Raw genomic sequence first — 21,009 nt, 5'->3', positions numbered from 1 at the left:
CCAGGTGATGTCTGGAAGGTGTGCAGTCCAACTACAACCAACCCTGCAAGCAGCAGAGGTGAAGTCTGACATGCAGCATCACAAATCTGCAGGTGGCCATTTGACCTAGGAGAGCAAATCATGATCACACATCAGCGTTTGGGTTTCTTTCTAGTTGAAGAATTAGGGAAGCAGGCCTTGGACATGGAGAAGTCCAGGATCATGCCAATGAATTCAGTCCTTGAAACTGGATGGAGAACCCCTGTGTTATTGCCTCCATGGTCCATTGATCAGTGGTGTTAAGGGGCCACGTGTGCCTCAATTGAGCTAACCAATTTCCGAAGAGGAGGTTGTTGATTTCTGGAGTCGTTGCTGGCAGAACCCAACTCTCAACCATCCCACCACAATCACTGCTTCTCGGACTGGAAGACTTTGTAGTTTGTGATGGAGCAGTGGGTTGTCTTCTCCTGTGAAAATGCTGCCATTTCCTGGATGGTTCTGAAGACTTTTGATGGTGAAAGAGCAGCTGGTTTGGTCTCTGTGAGGAATACTGTTGTTTCATTTGTTTCCTCTGAGGAACTGGTGTGTACACTCCAAAGGAAAGCAAGATGGCTTGTAAGTCCTTTAGCGTATGGAGAGCCTCACCTATCTTAGAGCTGAACAATTCAGTTCCATCAAAAGGCAAGTCTTCCACCATCATCTGGACTTCTCTTAGGAAACCCAAACCCTGAAGACATGATGCCTGATGCAAAACAACAGCCATTGCCAATGATCTGGAAGTCATATCCGCCCCATTGAGCACTGCTTGGAGTCTCATTCCAGCTACAAGTTGACTTTCATTAAATAGTGACATAAAGTCCTCACAAACGCCACTGGGAAGGCAGTCCACAAAGGCAAGCAGTCTCTCATGTATTCAGAAGGCATATATCGCTCATATGACCTGATAATTGGCCACACATAACTGTAGGCTTAATGAGGAATAGGCTTTCCAGGCTCAGGTATTTCCCCAACTCCACCAGAGATGCAAATCAGTCTGTGCAACAGCACTGCCCGGCCAGGAACCCTGCTGCTTCCTCACAGTGCAACAGACTCTCTAGACTTCCAGCCTGCTCTTGATCCAGTTCCTGTTTCTGCCCCATTCTTGCCCAAGCCCTATTCCAGCCTGCTCCAGACTTGTCTTTGCCCTACTTTGATCTTGCTCCAGCCCTATAGCGAACCCACTCCAGCCCTACCTCCACCTCCTGACTCCCTCCGGACCCTCAGACTCTGACCACCCGGCTTCAACCTTTGGCCTGCATTTGGACTCCAGCTATGGTACTGATTTTGACTTGTATATGGACTCTGATCTTGGTTCCGACCAGGACATGTCCCTGGATCTGTTTCAGCACTGCCCTCAGCCAAGTCCCGACCCTATGTCTGGCTTCGACCTCTGCTCCAACCACTAGGCCTGACTACCGGAAGGCAGTGCCTGACACTTGTGATCTGTCTGAGGATGATGCTGTCATTGTAGTCGTGATTTGAGTTAGGGTTCTCTAAGGCAAAGAGTCTGTGCTCATGATCTTTGGCACTGAAGGTCCCTTTACAGGCGGGGGTCTAGACTTTCAAATCTATTGGGAATGTGCAATTCTCCCAGGCAACTCAGGCATTTTGAGTATCTGTTCAAAGCTGGGATAGCTCCCTTGAATGAGAAGCAGAATTTGAATCCAGGAGAACCAAAAAACAGTATACTAGATGAATAAAAGTTCTAACAACTAAAAGTTACAACAGGCAACCAAAAAATAAAATTACTAAGACTACACTATAAAACTAATTGTAAAAACTATTAGCTAAAGCCATTAAGAGGGCTTGGTGGTCTCTCAGACCATCAGGCTCCATCCCTAAGCTGGGAGGCAGTGAGAGAAACTGAACTGCCAGAGGCACATCTCATCCTTGTATGCCCTCAGAGTTGAATACAAGAACTGAAGAGCGCATGCATACCCTATGGGTACTGCTGGCATATGTGACGCACATCCATCTAATCTCTGGCATATGTGCCCCATCAGTGGAATATGCATGTGGACAATCACTCAAAGGAGAACAAATATTAAAAGGTCTCTGAAACTAGAGTCGTAGGAGTATTTTGCAGAAAATGTATCAGTTTTATCCATAAATAGCTATATGTTATCTATTCATTGTTAGGAATAAAATTATTTTCCTTCAAGAAGATCATTAAAAATTACATCCAAACCTTTCAAGAGAGTACAACAGAATTGTCCATTATACATTACTGCATTAATGCTTTAAATAAAATCCTCAACTTACCTCTTCATGCTCACCCATGATGTATCAAAAATCCCCATCAGTCGTAAAACACCCTCTAGTATATCTCTGATTATGTCAGGTGGCATTCGTAGTGACCGGATTTCTGACAAAGACTCTGGCTTTATATTTCCAACTGCTAATTTAGCTTCATTAACCAGTGGCTACAAAAAATAAAAATAACTGTTTTATCAACAGGAGACAACAGAACATTTATGTCCTCTCAGTTTTCACAGAATTTGGCTTTATGTTTCACCTTTAGCATTTTATTTTCTTCATTACATCCAACTTATCTTTTAAATTGGTATTAACTTTTCAAAAAGTTTAATTTTTAAAAGCTGAAGTAAACAGGTATTTACCTATAGCAAGAATTTAATTTCATGTTACACTGTACATTATAATCCTAACATACTCTCCATTTTTATTCAGCACAATCATCCAAAAATATTGTACAGCTATTAAAACTGAAACAATTTACTTATATTTTTGATCCCTTTTGCTGTTGGATACTTCAGTTTTATAAAGAATACATAATGAATCTTATTAAGGAAGATCTACACACCATGGGCCAAATTAAGGCTGTCCTTGAGTAGGTATATGGGAGTGGTGGACCACAAAAAGTCTTCTCTTCATATGCAGCTGCATCCGAAGCTAAGTACCAGCCACAATTGCAGCCCCCATGCACAGAGCCATAAAAGGAGCGAGGCTGAAGAAGCAGACTATTGCATCCTAAAGGATTACACATCTTGCACAACCTCCATATGCACCAGGGAGCATGAAAAGGGCTGCACCTGCAGAAGTTCTACACAACTCTCAATACAGGACTGTGCCTAACCAGCACAATCAAGCCCTAATGTATTTTTAGATTAAATAAAAGAATTAATCTGCCAGAATTGTTATCGTTCTCTAGTAGAATTTTTACAATGGCTTGGATGAAAAGCAGAGATCTCAATGACTGAAGAGATCTATTTCAAGTAATTATCTCCCAAAACATGCAAACTTAAGGGCTATAAAACCTTTCTACCAATCATACAACTACATCCCCACTACTCCACACCCCAGGTTGCACAACCTTAAAATACTTTTTATAAAATACAGTCTTAAAGTATAATAATAAAATGTTTTAGTTTAACATTAAGAATTAATTGTAAAATAATTCTCCATCCATATATCTCTGCTTTTTAAGCTAATTGCACCAACTCTATGGTATTATCACCTCCCCTAGGGATAATATATTTGGATCTTTAGAGGACAGTAATAATTCAGAAGTATTCAGTGATATCTGCAGGCTTTTGTGAAAAAGAATTGGTTACTCCCTTGTGGTTCTTCTAGATGTGTGTCCCTATGGGTGCTCCACTCTCAGTGCACTAGCACCGCCTGCGCCTTTGATCAGAGATTTCTCATAGCAGTGTCCTTTCAGCCCGTGCATACATGAGTCAGTCTCACACCCTGTCCCGTTGTTATACATCACTGTGTGGGCGAACCAAACTCAGTTCTTTCTCTACCGCAAAACTTGATAGCAAAAATTCCACAGCAGAGTGGAAGGAGGGCAGGTAGTGGACCACCTGTAGGGGGACACATCTCGAAAAACCACAGTTACTGGTGGGTGAGTAACCATTTCTTCTTCTTCTTCAAGGAGCATCCCTTTGGGTGTTCCACTCCAGGTGACTACTGACCAATACCCTCTAAGGCAGAGAAGGTTTCCAAGTCGAGTCCAGTGTGGAAAAAAGTACAGCCAAGCCCAACACAGTATCAGAAGCAGAGTCGTGAGTTATAGCATAGTATTTTGTGAATGTATGTATAGACACCCAAGTAAAGGCTTTACATATGTTAATAATGGGCATGTTCTTGAGGAAGGCCGTAGAAGTGGCAATGGATTTCGTAGCATGAATGCATATATTTGAAGGTGGCTGAATATTGTGAGACTCGTAACAAGAATTAATGCAGCCCGACATCCACTTGGAAAGCCTCTGGTTAGAGGCTCCTGACTCTTTTGATCTATCTGTTCGCAAGAAGAACAACCAGTGGGTCTTTCTGAAGGACTTCATCCTATCCAGATAGAAGAACCAGGGCTCTCCTGACACCAAGGGTGTGTAACAGTACCTCCTGGTTATCTAGATGAGGTTTGGGGTAGAAGACAGGCAGGTGAATGGACTGATTGATATGGAACTCAGAATAAACCTTAGGTAAGAATTTGGGGTGGAGCCACAGCGTGACCTTGTCCTTAAAAATACTGTGAAGGGGGGTTATGCCATCAGGGCCCCCATTTCTCCAACGCATCGTGCCGATGTGATGGCTATCAGGAATGTCATTTACACTGACAAATGGAGCAGCGAGCAGGTAGTCATTGGTTCAAACGGTGGTCCTGTGAGGCATTTAAAGGCCAGATTAAGGTCCCATACTGCAGTAGGGCGTTGGACTGGTGGATCAAGGTTTCCAAGCCCTCTGAGGAATCTCACTGTGGTTGGGTGGGAAGAGGCAGAATAATTCTCTACTGGGAGGTGGAAAGCCATGATGGCTGCTATGGCAAGCAAGTCTATCTGAGGGGTGCTCCATTGACGGAATATGTGGTGTAATATATTGGGGTCTATTTCCCACTCATGGTCTTGGAAAAAGTGCCTGCTGAGTGGATCTGTGGTCACATTCTGAACCCCTGGAAAATAGTCAGCTGTGATGAGTATCCGATTGCATATGTACCAATTCCAAAACTTGACAGCCTCAACACTTAGGGAGGGGGATCCTCCACTAGGGATGGAGAAGGAGGTATGACTGCTTCAGCCAGAGATGAAGAGAGGCTGGATGTAGGAGAAACATCTTCATGTGCTCTAGCTTCCTGATCCTCGAAGAATTCTTCTTGAGGGTCAGGTCTTCTGGAGGGAACAGGTGATGCAGGTTGCCCCTCTCTGTGGTGGGTGGTGCTGGATGCTCTGGAAAATTGCTGGTAATAGGCTGCCCAAGGGTTCCAATACAGCCAAGGAGGAGGTGCATAAGGCATAAGAGGAGGCACCCACAGGTGCTCAGACCAGCGAGATGTTAGTGGTAGTTGTGGGTCATGGGAAGTTGCAGGTTCACCTGAGGCTACTGGAAAGGGGCCTCTACAGGAGTGAGGGGGAGAACCATGAATTGACACTTGAGACACCAAGGCAAGGTCTTCATCAAAATCCTCTTCCTCAAGTTCACCCTGGAATGATGGAAAGCCTGGAGAGATTGAAAGTGAAACCGGCAATACCAGGCAAATCTCAGGTGTTTCTATGTTCTTGGTACTGACAGCACATCGGAGCTAAGCAGAGGAGAACTGGGCATGTGAGATACAGCCAGGTCCCAGGAAATTTCTGTGGTACCGAGAGTGTTATTGGTACTGAGCCTATAGTCTGCACTACAGTAATCACAGCCAAGGGCGCTGATGGTACTGTAGGTCTCCAGCACTTGGAAGTAAGTGCAGTCACTGACTGTACCAAAGGTCTCATGTACTCTGAAGAAAGTGCAGTCAGAGCCAAGCAGGCTTCTTTGGTACCAAGAAAGCAGAGGAAGATCTCTTCTTATTGCACTGGTCCCTCAATGGTACAGATGATCTCTCCAGGCCCAATGCTTTGCCATCTTTCGGTCTAGCCATGGCCTGGGTACCTGAGGAACCAGCATCCTCATGGGTATCTGATTGGAGAGCTGATGGCACCAGAGTAGATGAAGATATCGACAACGTGGGTTTTTTAGAGGCAGATTCTCTACCTGGTAAACCAGGGCACGTTCCTTTGAGGGCTTATCAGAGGAGTCCTGGCTCTTCCTCTTAGATGCCCTGGAGGCGTGTGTGACGGTGCCCCCTATAAGGCTTTATGGAAGTATGCTTATAAATTATATATGACATAACTGGAATATGTTTTATGCTACTTATGCCATGTAACACATCTCTGTAAAGGTTATGATCTACTAAATACATTCCTCCTATTTGTATGCATGTATCATTTTTGAACTTGAAGTTATGAATATTGGCTGTATACTTGTTTGATTTCTAAGTAACCTTTGTAAGGCATTTGGTCAGCTTCTTTAGAAATTTGCAAAGTTAAGTGCCCAATCAAGAAACACTTAAAGAACAATGGATCTTGGAACGTTCCAATCCACATAAGAGGTCTACTTGAGGATGTTCAAGGTAGCATGTGGACCATGGCTGCTACCTGTAGTTCTGAGTCATGCAAGGTTATGTGACTGGCCCATGTGACTCCAAAACTCCACATTGTAGCTGGGATTCTACACAGGGGTAGGAAGGGGTGTCCACCCACAAGAGAAAGTCTATTTAAACCCTGGGGAGACCCCTCCATTTTGTCTTCAGCTGGCTAAAGAGAGAGCCTCTCCACCCTCAAGGATACCTGAAAGAAACTGGAACAAAGAACAGTAACTACAGGGGGTGTGAGTGATTGCTGGACCTAGACTAGGGAGACTAGTCTGTAAAAGGAAGCTTACTGGGTGAGGATTTTATCTGTATTCAGTTTTATTACTGTATTAGACTTAGTCTAGCATGTTTTGTTTTATTTTATTTTACTTGGTAATTCACTTTGATCTGTCTGTTACTACTTGGAACCACTTAAATGCCCTGGCTGGGATGATTTAGTTGGGAATTGGTCCTGCTTCGAGCAGGGGGTTGGACTAGATGACCTTCAGGGGTCCCTTCCAACCCGGATATTCTATGATTCTATGAAAGGTGCAGAGGGCACTAGCACATCTAGACCGGAGCACCCAGAGGAACACTCGAAGAAGAACAGGAAGTTTTTATTGCTTTTTACCTCTTTTAGCACTGGAGACCAAAAACAGCTATTGGAGAATAATTTCATTCTTGTGCATTAACAGAATTATTTACAAAATTCCAATTAATTATACTTCTCCAAACCCACTTGTCATAAATATAAAGGGAAGGGTAAACCCCTTTGAAATCCCTCCTGGCCAGGGGAAAGCTCCTCTCACCTGTAAAGGGTTAAGAAGCTAAAGGTAACCTCGCTGGCACCTGACCAAAATGACCAATCAGGAGACAAGATACTTTCAAAAGCTGGGAGGAGGGAGAGAAACAAAGGGTCTGTGGGTCTGTCTATATTCTGTCTTGGCCGGGGATAGACCAGGAATGGAGTCTTAGAACTTTTAGTAAGTAATCTAGCTAGGTATGTGTTAGATTAGGATTTCTTTAAATGGCTGAGAAAAGAACTGTGCTGAATAGAATAACTATTTCTGTCTGTGTATCTTTTTTGTAACTTAAGGTTTTGCCTAGAGGGGTTCTCTATGTTTTGAATCTAATTACCCTGTAAGGTATCTACCATCCTGATTTTACAGGGGGGATTTCTTTATTTGTATTTACTTCTATTTTTATTAAAAGTCTTCTTGTAAGAAAACTGAATGCTTTTTCATTGTTCTCAGATCCAAGGGTTTGGGTCTGTGGTCACCTATGCAAATTGGTGAGGCTTTTCATCCACGATTTCCCAGGAAAGGGGGGGTGCAAGTGTTGGGAGGATTGTTCGTTGTTCTTAAGATCCAAGGGTCTGGGTCTGTAGTCACCTAGGCAAATTGGTGAGGCTTTTTACCAAACCTGGTGCAGGAAGTGGGGTGCAAGGTTTTGGGAAGTATTTTGGGGGGAAAGACGTGTCCAAACAGCTCTTCCCCAGTAACCAGTATTAGTTTGGTGGTGGTAGCGGCCAATCCAAGGACAAAGGGTGGAATACTTTGTACCTTGGGGAAGTTTTGACCTAAGCTGGTAAAGATAAGCTTAGGAGGTTTTTCAGGCAGGTCCCCACATCTGTACCCTAGAGTTCAGAGTGGGGGAGGAACCTTGACACCACTTAAGGCAGTAGGTTAGCACAAGGGTAGTGACTGAGGGCATGCTTTGGCCTGAGAAATCTTTATTGTGATAGACAGAAAATAAAACAGCTTGAGTCCAAAATCCCAGACTGATTGTCAGGGCTGGCAATTAGAGTATCCTGAACATATTTTTTAATATAAATCATTGAGAGAAAATAAATATGAAACCCCATGGTGATTTTTTTTTCAAATCTTGCAGATTAGAACTGCAGTCAAAGTCAAATAGGATCAGTTTTATCTATTCATTTTCCTTATCAGTTCTCACCTGAACCTCTTTTAGTTCATCTTCAATTTTTCTTTTTCTTTCTTCAATTTTTACAACTTCTTCTGCTATCTTGTGTTTAATTTTTTCCATTTCTGTCTTTTGCTCACTGGCATCCTGTAAGAAGAGAGATTATTCATGAGGGAACCCACTTTACTTTCCAAACTTGATTATGTGGTATTATTACACTTTTGATACTCATGTTTCTTTAAATCTTCATTTTAATTTGAAAATACATTTTAATTCGTATAGTATTGTTCATGCTAAAGTACTAAAAAAGACTTGACACTGAATTACTGTTTATAGTCCTGAGTCAGAAAGACACTTAAGTATGTTTAAATTTAAATGTGTTTAAGACTCACTGACTTCAATGGGACTTAAGCATGAATTTAACTGCTGTCCTGAAAATAGGAACATTTGCCTGAATTGGAGCCTATGTAAGCTAATACACATATTTTTTCAACAGGCTGGTAAGGAAAAAAAGAGAGATATTATTATTGTGGTCTATTTTAAAACATTTGAGAAGCGCTCAGATACTATGGTTGTGGAGGACATATAAATAAATAGATATGACCAAATTAAGGAAGTGTATACTGTAACTTGGACATCACGTTCGATTTGGACCTGTCTCTAGCTCCTCACATCCAGGCCACGTCTAAATCTTGCCAATTCTTTCCACATAACATCTCTAGGATAAGGCCTTTCACTTCCATCCAAAGAACTAAAACGCTCATTCATGCTCTGATCATCTTGCATCTCAAATATTGCAACATGCTTTTCTCTAGCCTTGACAAATTCAATCTTGCCCTGCACATGTTCATTCAGAATGTTGCTGCAAAGATGATTTTCATAATCTGCTACTTTGAACACATCACCTCTCTCTTTGCATCCTTCCACTGGCTCTCACTTCTCCACCACATCAAACATAAGCTACTTGTCTTCATTTTCAAAGTCCTCCACGGCACATCTCCACCCTACCAATCATCTTCCATTCACAACTGAGATGTTGATTCCTGCCTCCAATCGGTCCATGATGCCAGCCTCTTTCACCTACTTGTTCAATTTCAAACAAGCACCTTTGTGTTTTCTCCCATGCTGTCCCCCCATGTGTGGGTGGAGCTCCCCATAAACATCTGCAAATTCACCTCATTATCATCCTTCAAACCCTTCCTTAAAACTTTTCTTTTCTATGATGTCTAGTAAAAACATTTACAATGGTTAGATGGCTTGTGCTGTGACCACTGCTTAACGTGCTGACCAATACTGTCTCATTGTTTCCCTGAATTCCTTTGTCTGTCTATTGATATCCATCTGTTGTCTTTTGTCCCATGCTTAGACTATAAACTCTTTGGACACGGGATGTCTTTTTGTTCTGTGTTAGTGCAGCACCTAGAACAATGGAGTCCTGATGTATGAGTAGGGCACGTAGGCACTACATAATACAACTACTACTCAACAGTAACAACAGTAACATAGCCTAGAAGTGTTGAGCACACACAACTGTCATTGAAGTTCATGGGAGCTGACAGTGCTTAGCACCTTTGAAAATCAGGCCAATAATGTATAATACATGCACCCCACAAGTAGCAACAATAAATATGATAGCATGGGTTAATATGCAGGCCACATTTTGGAATGGAAGACTGAGCATAGAGAACAGGGCATAGGTCAAGAAGAAGAAAGGGGAACAAGTAGTGATCTGAAAGAGTTAGGGTAAATTGAACATAAAGAACCTGTTCAAAATTCTGGAAACTCCCTGGAAAAATAATCTACCCTACACTGCACAGAGAAAGAGATGGAAAGCCAAAGAGTGTTAACACCCAACTAGAGAACAATGGCGAAGGATACGTCCGCAAAGAAAGAGATCACTTTGGTGAGACTGGGGTAATCAAGGAGGCATAAGAAACGGAAGGTCAGAGGTTCATGTGGATTGGGAACACAGACATTCATATCTCCAGTTATGATTATGATTGAAAAGACAAATTCATGAGCATTAAGAGAAGCAAAGTTGATATATGAAGTGATATATGATTCCAGGAAGTGAGGCACTTGTACCCTGAGTTGAAGTGATAGCACAAAACAGTGGCTACGTATAAGCAGCAGAAATGAAGGATAAGATTTGTCTATTACAGCATTCAACCTGAAAGTATCTGCATTTACAGAGAGTTAGGTCACTAATATATTATAATGATATAGCATTAAGTCATCCAAGACTAGGTCAGTTGTTTCAAGCAATGCAAATGTGAATATATCACAGGTAATTAAAAAAAGAAGTCATAACCTCGGTCACACATCAAAATCACTGTTCAGAGAGAGCATCATTAGCATCTTGTGAGCATACATTAGAGCCCTCTGCACCAACTCAACTCCTTTTCAAGTTTCTTTAAAATATCAGAGGGACCTTATGCTTCTGGAGTGCTTCTTACAGGATGTTAACCTCAGAACAGTCAGTCCTGTTAGCACACCTTTGATATCACTGAGCATATCATGTTTCACTGCTTTTGGTTCCAACTCCTATTTTAGCCTTACCAAACATCATTCTGGAATGTATTAGCAGGAGTGTTGTAAGCACAAGAAGTAATTCTTTTGCTTACTCCATGCTGATTAGGCCTCAACTGGAGTACTGTGTCCAGTTCTGGGTGCCCCATTTCAGGAAAGATGTGGATAAACTGGAGAAAGTCCAAAGAAGAGCAATAAAAATTATTAAAGGTTTAGAAAACATGATCTCTGAGGGAAGATTGAAAAAATTGTGTTTGTTTAGTCTGGAGAAGAGAAGACTGAAGGGGGACATGAAAGGTTGTTACAAGGAGGAGGGAGAAAAATCAGAGTATAGGACAAGTAGCAATGGGCTTAAATTGCAGCAAGGGTAGTTTAGGCTGGACATTAGGAAAAACTTCCTGTCAAGGTAGCTAAACACTGGAATAAATTGCATAGGGAGGCTGTAGATTCTCCAGCACTGAAGATTTTTAAGAACAGGTTAGACAAATACCTGTCAGGGATGGTCTAGATAAGATTTACTCCTGCCTTGAGTGCCGGGTGGACTGGCCTGGAAGACCTCTCTAGGTCCCTTCTAGTCCTACAATTCTATGATTCTATGCCCTACAAGCATACAAGGGGATTTATGGATAGGGTAACAGCCAAGGAATTTCAAATGCCTTTTGGCTTCCAACAGTCTTCCAGCGGCCCTGGGTAATACTGGTAAAAGTTATCTTTGCTACAGGGAGCCAACACACATAGGTAATCCATCATCCTGGCTAACATTCAAGTACAATAGATACAGAATACATAAAAACCACAGAAGACTTGAGAAAATTTCCCTCAAATCTTCATGATTTCACAGATTCTATAGGATAAACATAATGTATGTAGCTGTATGGCCACGTATTTTGCAAGCCAAGTATTTTGAGGCTGCAGCCACCTGGTGGTCTACTATACATAGGAAATCTGTTCTCTTAGACCTCATTTACAGTTGGAAGTGTAATTTGTGCCTGATCTGCTCTCATTGAAATCAATGACAAAACTCCCGCTGATGCTGACCAGAGTAGGATCACCCCATTATAACCTTCTGTTTCTGATCTTCAGAGTCACATGTGTATCAAATACTAATATCCACTTTCCACATAAATTGGAAACCTTGCATTTAACTAGGTAAGTGTCACTAAAGAAAATGGAAAAGGAGTACTTGTGGCACCTTAGAGACTAACCAATTTATTTGAGCATGAGCTTTTGTGAGCTACAGCTCACTTCATCGGATGCATTGGTTAGTCTCTAAGGTGCCACAAGTACTCCTTTTCTTTTTGCAAAGACAGACTAACACGGGTGTTACTCTGAAACCTAAAGAAAATGGCTTCTTCAAAAAAAAGAGAGAGAGAGAGAGAGAGAGAGAGAGAGAGAGACTACCTCTAAGCCAAGGGCTAGCGGTTCAAAGAGTGGTCTAAAGAAATAAGCTTGTCTATTTAAAATCAGAAATCTCAGGAAACCCCTACTTTCAGCTAGATGCAAAAATGCCACAGAAGAAATTTACAGAACTTGGGCACTTAAAATACTACAGATAAAATAGTCGATCTGGTTGAAATTTTTTTGAAAATTTTAAATTTCATTCTCTGACCAACTCTATAAAGTAGAAGTTAGATACAGAAAGATCTGGAGGATCTATCAGTCTGAACTGCAGTAGTAAGTATCAGTCAGCTGCTAAATCCCTACTCTGCTTGGTAGACCCACACATGGATTAAATTCCCTTATAAATAATGTGTTAATCTCCTCAAGTTTCAAAGGTTCATGTAACTTCCTAAGCCAACTGCTCTGAAATATTTTCAGGTTTTTCAGCCCTCAATATGCAACTCCAGGCGTGGAAATCTGTAGAGACAATTTCACGTAGAAAAAAAAGTGGGGGAAGGGGGATTTTATTTTTTAAGATTCTGTTGTGACAATCAACATTACCTGCATAGACACTGTAATTTCTTGGAGCGCAGCATCAGCTTCATCTTGCTTAGTTTTGAGTAATATGCTTTGTTCTCCAGCTTTTCTGTTCAGTTCATCTACTAGGGCTTTGGCTTCATTCAGCTTAGACACTCCTGCCTACAAATACATATATATTTAAATGTGGTTAGCAACAATTAGTAGACAAAGATATCTTCACCGGAAAGAAAGTTTGGTACAGACAACCTTGGAAGGACTAAAAAGTGACCTATTTTGACAATGTTTCCATTCAGGAGTGCTGGGAACAATTTTTATATTGGGGGTGCTGATTATGGAAACTATGTATCTGGTGTTTGTTCAGCACCCCAGCACCCCTAGTTCTAGCACCAGTGGTTCCATTTTAAACTTAATTTAAATTTCTTTATGTTAAGGAGTACATATTCCTACCCTCACTCCCCTAAAATCTCAATCATTTCTCATTCAGGGGAAAAGAAACACACAATTGGCTTAATGACTGTTTCGTCATCAATAAATCAGGGTACATGAGCTATAACCAAGATAGGATTTGATTTAGTTACCACTAAAGTCAATGGCTCCACAGTACCCTGACCAGCATCTTGTGAGCTTTTACACTCCATTGTGCATGATTTTCTTAATGTATTTTCACCCCAGCTTCTCAAGGTAGATCAGTATTAGGACTCTCAATCTTAATGGTTTCCTTTCACTATAGTGAAAACCTGTAACCTAATACCAAAAGTAGTAAATGTAATTTTTAATAAAAAAACAATTATTGGGATTTAATCTGATTGCCATTAATTCAATTACATCTCAGGAGCTAGAATAATTATATTCTCTCTGAAGTAGGGTGACCAGACATCCCGTTTTTAAAGGGGCAGTCCCGTATTTAAGCCCTCCTGCAGGTGTCCCGACTTTTTCTTAAAAACAGGCAAACTGTCCAGTATTTTCTGTCTCCTCCCCATCAGTACTGGTAGGTCCTGCTGCTGGCCGGATCCCTGCTTGCCAGCCACTGGCCCAACAGTGGTGAGTGGAGGGGAGGGGTACAGTGACCAATGATGGGGGTGGGTGTGCAAGGCTGGTGGCGGGACAAAGATGCAGTGTGCAGGGTCGGCCACTCCCCATGCTGGTCCTTCAGCATAGCCCCTACTGTGTGCCGGTTCTCAGTCACCAGGGCCCCGCCCGAAGTCCCGTTTACAGCTGGCACTGCCTGTGCACTGCGAGCTGCGGTGGTTGGTGAGTGTGGGCCGGTTACGTCTCACCTCTGCTGCCCATCAGCCTTTCACGTGCTCCCCCTATCACTATCCTCTCCCGGATTTGCCTCTTTGCCCCACCCCCAACCCCGCTGCTCCTCAATATCCCCCACAGCAGGGCACATCCTGCTCCCAGCACTGTGCGGAAATGCTCAGCTCACCAACAGCCTGGCCAACAGGCTCCTTCCTTCCCCACTGCCTCTGGCTGGGACGGCACCCCGGGAAAGCCCAAGATCCTCTGGCCCAGGGCCCTGGCCAGGAGAATCCGAGCCCTGCATGTGCCAAAGCCCCGCACAGCGCTGGCACAGGAAAGCCTAGCCACCCTTCAGATAAGCTCTGGAGTGGCGGGGTGGGAAAAGCGATTTCCAGCCTGTTCATGCCCCAAACCTGCAGGCTCCACAGCAGCCCCCAAGGCAGGGGCTTAGCACCCTCTTCACCTGCCCCCAGGGAGCATGGGGCTGCTCCATCCCCTAGACACCCTCTTCTGCTGAGTCACCTCTCTGGTCAGGTTCACTGAAGCCCCTGCAACCAGGTTCCCTGGGCCTTGATGCGCAGTGCATCCTTAGGACTTAACCCCTTCCTGCCTGTGCTGTAGCCAGGGGACAGGAGGCGGCTTGGTTATGTCAGTGGCCAGCAGCAGCCTGGAGGTGTTAGCTGTCTTTTGACACTGTGGGCAGGAAGGGACCAGCTGCTTCCAGCTACACAGGAGTGGTGGGGGTGGCAGAAGAGATAAGCTCTGCAAAAACACAGATCACAAATATGGAAATATTTTGCCAACTCATAAGTAGAAAATGTTATTAATTACATACCTGCAAATGGCTTTGCCTTTTGAGCAACTCTGCTCTTTTGCTGCTATTGATGGCACTATACACACGCAGGAAAGTCATGTATCTGCTTGGAGTTGCTCCATATGCTTTACTTGACTCATGGATCACCAGAAAAGACTTCAAAAAATCAGAATCACCTATACAGCAAAATACATTATTTACGAAACAGCTTTATCATTCCTACTGCACCCAGAATAATTTAGGATGAGCAATGTGATACACTTTTAAAATCATGAATTGAGGACATACACAGTATCTAAAAAGGCAGAGTTTTGCAGGGTTCCATGAGAGAAACGAAATAGCATTCCACTCTAAAGATTTGCCCTTCAGAAAGCAACACTCTGTTCTTGTTTTAAAGCCATAAAAGTTTTATACAGAATTGAAAAAGCATATGAGCATTGCCAGAATTAGTTCCACATCACTGAGGGCTCGATCCTAAGAGATGCTGAGTACCTTCATTTCCCACTGATGTCAACAGAACTTGAAGGTGCTCAGAAGCTTGCAGAACCTAGGCTTGAGTGCTTTTGGTGTCACTGGTGCTGCATACAATACATATTTTTTCTGGTCATTACAGCTTCTACAGCTTGCTAAATGGAATTTTTGTAAATGAACTCAAGAAGACATGAAATAAGCTATGCAACACTACAAACAAGAAAAAAACACTAAGATATGTATACGTGAAGGAATGTCTGGAAGCAGCATCAAGGTAAACATATAAAAGTGTCTAGAATTATGAGTCGTTGGGGACCCTAACCCTATAATCAGAGTATCACTTCAAAGGTTTCAGTATTTTTATATTAAGAAGTGAGGCAACATAAGAAATCTAGCAGGAAGCATTTAACATTTGGTTTTCTCCTTATCACTAGGATTTCTGCATATAATCTTATTTAAAATTATGTTTTTATATAGTAATTTGAAAAAAAATCATTTTTCAAACCAGGATGAGTGTTGATTTTGTGATTTAGACTACTCTTGCTACAGTTTTTTTTAATGAATAAATGTCCAGTTTTAGCACATAATCTGATCTAATCACTTAATAATTTCCTGTTCTGAAAACACATTGTATTATTTTTAACTATTACAGACAGTTCTAATTAATCTTTCTATTTCTTATATTGTTACCCTGTTCCTCCTTTTTCTCTTCCTCTCAACTCTCTAGTCTCTCTCTCTCTCTCTCATTCTCTCTCTCTCTCTCAACTCTTTACCACCAGACACTTTCCTCTCACTCCTCTATCTCATCCACTGTATGACTTCAATTCTTATTTGTACGGCGGTGGCTTACAAATTTACATCTTCACTCAATTCATTCCATTCTGGCAAAGCGAACACCAATCAGCTTTCTGACGTACAATCGCGGCTGTTCTACTGCTCAACAAGCTTTACAACCTCAACATACAAACTATTAGTTCTCATACTTCCCAAATCCTGTCCTCTTCCTGCCTTCTTCAAAGCTGTCTACAAAACCACCATCCTTCCCATTATCCAGGCTCACTCCCTTCTATTCTCACAAACCTGGTTGTCATTACCATTCCTTTATCTACAAGAGATTTAAAATCTGATCCTTTCTCACTAAATGCCAACGTGACAGCTGAAGTGCGTACGTCCTTCTCTCTGAACTCTCCATTTCCCATCTTAGTCCCATTCCAGTATACGTGGTCATGAAGCAGCTTAACTGACTTTCTATTTTCTGCTTCCGCCATCTCACACTTCTTGAATTCCTCCACTATTTTCCCCTTTGTCCACCTACTCAAGTTTAAGATCTTCATTCTCACCTTCAAGGTTCTAAGAAACACCCACCCTACCCTACCTATGTCTCTCTTCATCTCAACTCCTTGCACCACTTGTGATGTTAGAGTCACCATCCTCTGTGTTTCTTTCTCCAGCACCATTCCCACACTGTATATCCGATGCCAATCCTGAAATTAATTGTGCAGGGGTGCTCTGCTCTTGTAGAGCCTCACTGAAATGAATGGAGCCCTTCTTACGAACAGGAGTCTGCCTGTTCCTAGATCTACTTGCAGAATCCAGACCATTATTTGTGCCTTGTACAACACTGAGCAAATTAATTAACATAAATGAATAAATAAATAAATAGACAAACGAACAATAATAAAATAATCATGTTAAAAACACAACTTTAATCAAATTCACCAAAATATTACCAGAATATTTTTTCTTAGGTTCTTTATGTGCTCTACCAGTCTTTTCCTGTTCATCCAACTCAGCAAATAACATTTCAGGTATCTAAAATAAAAAGCATTTTTCGTCAAAAAGTGAATATATCAAACTTTCAAGTAAAGATAAAAGCAAACAAACTATTAATAAAATGGCAACATCAGTTATAAATGTAAAAAGGATTTGAAAACAGCAGCTTTGTTCAAGAGCCCTTTACTGAATAATAAATAATTATTATTGATAATAATAATAATTAATAATACATTAATATCAGTTATTAGTACTGATTCCCTGTTCTCTCAAGCAGAACAATCTTTCACCAACTCTAAGGAAACAGCAGATAATACCTTTACAATTATATAAATACCAAGGAAGTATCAAGGTACACAGCCTTATTATAAAATTCAACATGAATTCAGAAGACCTAATAAAATGCCTTGTTTAAGGAGGCACCAGGGAAATAAGCTTCCCTCATGCAGTGCAAACTTTCTTAACCTTGATCTACAGTAAGATTTTCAAGTCTTACTACACTGTCACTGTTGATCTCATGAATTTCACAATGGTAGACAATAAACACTATATGGAAATATGACTACAGGACCAAATCCTGGGTCCTTATTCAATCCACACGGAAGCAAATCCTACTGAGGTCACAAAAATATCCTTAAAAACATTTTTCAAACCTAGACAACTACAATTTGATCAAAAAACTTTGTTTCATCGAAGCCGAAACATTTTGCAGAGACATACAGACTCTGACAATGTTTTTGTCTGGAAAGTTTTTGAGGTCCAGGACCCTGATAATTTCTGATCCAGAAAGGTATGAAAAAGAGAGAGACCTGAACCAAAAATTTGAGGTTTCTTTAATCTGAAAACAGCTGTTTGACACAATTCTGTTTCACAAAAACATTCAAAAACTTTTGGTTTTGTTTCAATGAGGAACAAAAACACATTTTGAAACCTCAGAAGTCACAAAACAGAACTGTCATCCTCTGGCAGCTCTACATACAGTCCTATATATCTTTCTCAGAATGATGCCACTAACATTCTGACATAGGGATAGCTTGCTGCTACAAGGTGCTCAGTTCCCTGGCCTCAGTCCAGCAAAGCACTTAAGCATGTGCATAATCCCACTAAAATCAAAACTTAAATTCTGTGTTTGATCAAAGGAAGAGTGATCAGCCAATAGAGAGATATTAACATGTTACTGTTGGTGAATTATCAAATCATAATAATATTTAACATTTCTAAAGCACTTTCTATTTTTAAAGCACTGTACGAACATTAACTAAGAAAGCAAAATATGTCAGAAGTTCCTTAAACACTTTAACTAAAACCAACTTTGCGTCTCTTTTTTAGAGCTGATTTGGCATTGAGTCATTTAACATGAACAGATGGCATTTTCCGCATGCAACACTTTTGAATTACTGATAATCTCAACAAAGAAATCTTATTCAAACATGATGCAAGGGAAGTACGTTGGACTGAAAAAATGTGATTGCTAGCTTTCCTTAGTTTTATAAAAAACTGAATATTTGGCTAAGAGAAGATTACATCAGCATGACAATTTGGTCTGATAAAGAAGCAAAAAATAACCTAATGGAACAGGAGAGAAAGCAGTACAATGACATTTACAAAATAAATGAATTAATGCTCACTTTTAAATTTTGCTTTGTTTGTCTTCTATACTTACCTTTTTCATGCTGCTTTCAGACCAGCTTTCCATCCATAACACCTGACATTTTTTATGCAGTGCTGGATTACTCTCACAATTTATTGTGAAATTTAAATTGGTAGAATCCATAATCAAGACAATGTGCAGGTTCTGCTGAATCCCTAAAGGAAATACAACATATTAAAATATTAAGCCAATTGAATTCTAACTACCCAATGACAAATTTATTGTAGATCCAATACTGTATAATTTTTGACTATCCTTCATACATTGTATCACAGACCTATTTCCAGAAAGAGACAATAACAATAAAAATAATTAAGGGATACCATTATCTTAAAATGTAACCAATTCTAAAACAAGTCAGAAGTAATGTTAGTGCCCTGGAGTCGGCCTGCCAATTTCTGTGTTTTTTCAATCATGCTTTCCAATTGTACTTCCTTGTTTCTATGTTCTATGGGTGAAAGACCCACACAAGCTAATAACTAAAGCCCCTATCTTGCAAACATTAACTTCATTACAACTGCTCACTCATGTCTGGAAAGTTCTTCATGTGCATAAGTGTTTGTAAGATTGGAGTTAACTGACTGTAGAAGGGAAACATTGGAATGTGCTATCAAATGCACAAAATAAACAAACTGAAAAGAGAGACAAACATCTTCTTTCCTATAATCACTTTCAGTTATAGGATTCTTAGATGCTATTTGAAACCATGAGTATGAACGCAATTTCAGACAGAATGTGATTTTTATGTTGTGTTCCTTTAATTAAACCAAAGTATTGATTGTTCCTTACTGTTTTTTAAATAACTGCATGATTCAAAATGTACTCGAAAAGTAACACCCCTTTGCATATTTTATTATTTACTCATTTTGATAACCTTTCATAACTAATCAATTACAAATTATGTAGTCCAATTCACTTACTATATGTAAAATAGTTGAAGACTGGTCCTGTAAATCCATCTTGGGAAGCTTGATCCTTCAGAGGAGACAGTAATGGTTCTAATTCTTCTATAGTGTACAGTCCAGGAACCTCACCTATGTCAGGAACAGTTTCAATCAGTTTTAAAATGTGTAAAATGAATTAATCAAAATAAAATTGATAAAATACCTCTGAACATTTTGTTTGGTGAATTTGGATAATACAGAATCTATCTACATATCAGCATACTTATATGACCTTCCTTTTCAAAACAACAAAACCGGTACTGTTCACAATCTCATTTTGAATGAAGCACCCAGTATTGCTTGCATCACTGAGACATGATTCAGTGCTTCTTCCAATCGTAACCACAGAAAATAGAAAGAAGAGGCAGAATACAAATCCTGTTTCTCTCTAGCTCAGATACAGAAGACGCTCCACTTCAGAAACAAAAATATTTGAGTGCATACATATGATCTGTGCGCCAAAGGACAAGAGAAACTTAGGTTTCAGAGTAGCAGCCGTGTTAGTCTGTATCTGCAAAAAGAAAAGGAGTACTTGTGGCACCTTAGAGACTAACCAATTTATTTGAGCATAAGCTTTCGTGAGCTACTGCTCACTTCATCGGATGCATGAAGTGGAAAATTCAGTGGGGATATTTATATACACAGAGAACATGAAATAATGGGTGTTACCATACACACTGTAACAAGAGTGATCAGGTAAGGTGAGCTATTACCAGCAGGAGAGTGGGGGTGGGGGTGGGGGGCTTTTGTAGTGATAATCAAGGTGGGCCATTTCCAGAGAAACTTAGGAATTCTAGTGGTATACAGGCCTCCAGATAGAAACCCTGTCAACTGCAGAAACTTAGAACTACTGCCCTGCGTGGTACAAGAATGAGACATTACTTACCTGATAATTCTCTTTTTGTTAGCAGCTTCTCTCCTTCATCACAAATGGGTAATAGCTCCACAAATGGAGAGAATTAAGAGACAGTCTAAAGATGTTGCTGGAGGCCCCAGGAGTAAGCCCTGCCCTTCAACTCAGAACGAGAGTTCTTCTCAACATGATGAAACATCCCAGCATACAGATTATTAGCATTAAGATAAAAAATTTAAATTATATTGATCAACCTTAAGGCAATGATATGTTTAAAGGCAATGATATGTTTAAATCTTCCTTTAGAGAAACATTTCAATTTATTACAAATTGTTTTCTGATCATTTGCCACACTACCAGGATGGGTTGAATAAGGAGAGAAGCTACTAGCAGAAAGAAAATTATCAGGTGAAAAATTTCTCATTCTGTTACACAGCTTCTCTCATTCATAATGAGTGGGTCTCAGAA

General features: G+C 40.7%; 1 protein-coding gene across 1 annotated transcript in view; it reads right to left on the bottom strand.

Annotated features, from left to right (window-relative positions):
• Positions 1 to 21,009, bottom strand: part of DYNC2H1 (dynein cytoplasmic 2 heavy chain 1) — a 393,773-nt gene that overhangs the window by 270,577 nt on the left and 102,187 nt on the right. The window contains exons 51-57 of the mRNA XM_084624374.1: positions 19,665 to 19,778; positions 18,757 to 18,899; positions 17,051 to 17,132; positions 14,871 to 15,025; positions 12,815 to 12,952; positions 8,378 to 8,491; positions 2,281 to 2,441 (exon numbers count right to left, since the gene is read on the bottom strand). Of these exons, the coding sequence (XP_084480500.1) occupies positions 2,281 to 2,441; positions 8,378 to 8,491; positions 12,815 to 12,952; positions 14,871 to 15,025; positions 17,051 to 17,132; positions 18,757 to 18,899; positions 19,665 to 19,778 (907 nt within the window). The remainder of the gene's footprint in view (positions 1 to 2,280; positions 2,442 to 8,377; positions 8,492 to 12,814; positions 12,953 to 14,870; positions 15,026 to 17,050; positions 17,133 to 18,756; positions 18,900 to 19,664; positions 19,779 to 21,009) is intronic.

Source organism: Lepidochelys olivacea (genome assembly GCF_965140295.1).
Source record: "Lepidochelys olivacea isolate rLepOli2 genome assembly, chromosome: 1".
Classification (NCBI taxonomy): domain Eukaryota; kingdom Metazoa; phylum Chordata; order Testudines; family Cheloniidae; genus Lepidochelys; species Lepidochelys olivacea.
Note: the sequence above shows the minus strand (reverse complement) of the source record. Positions and strands in the feature narration are given on the sequence as shown.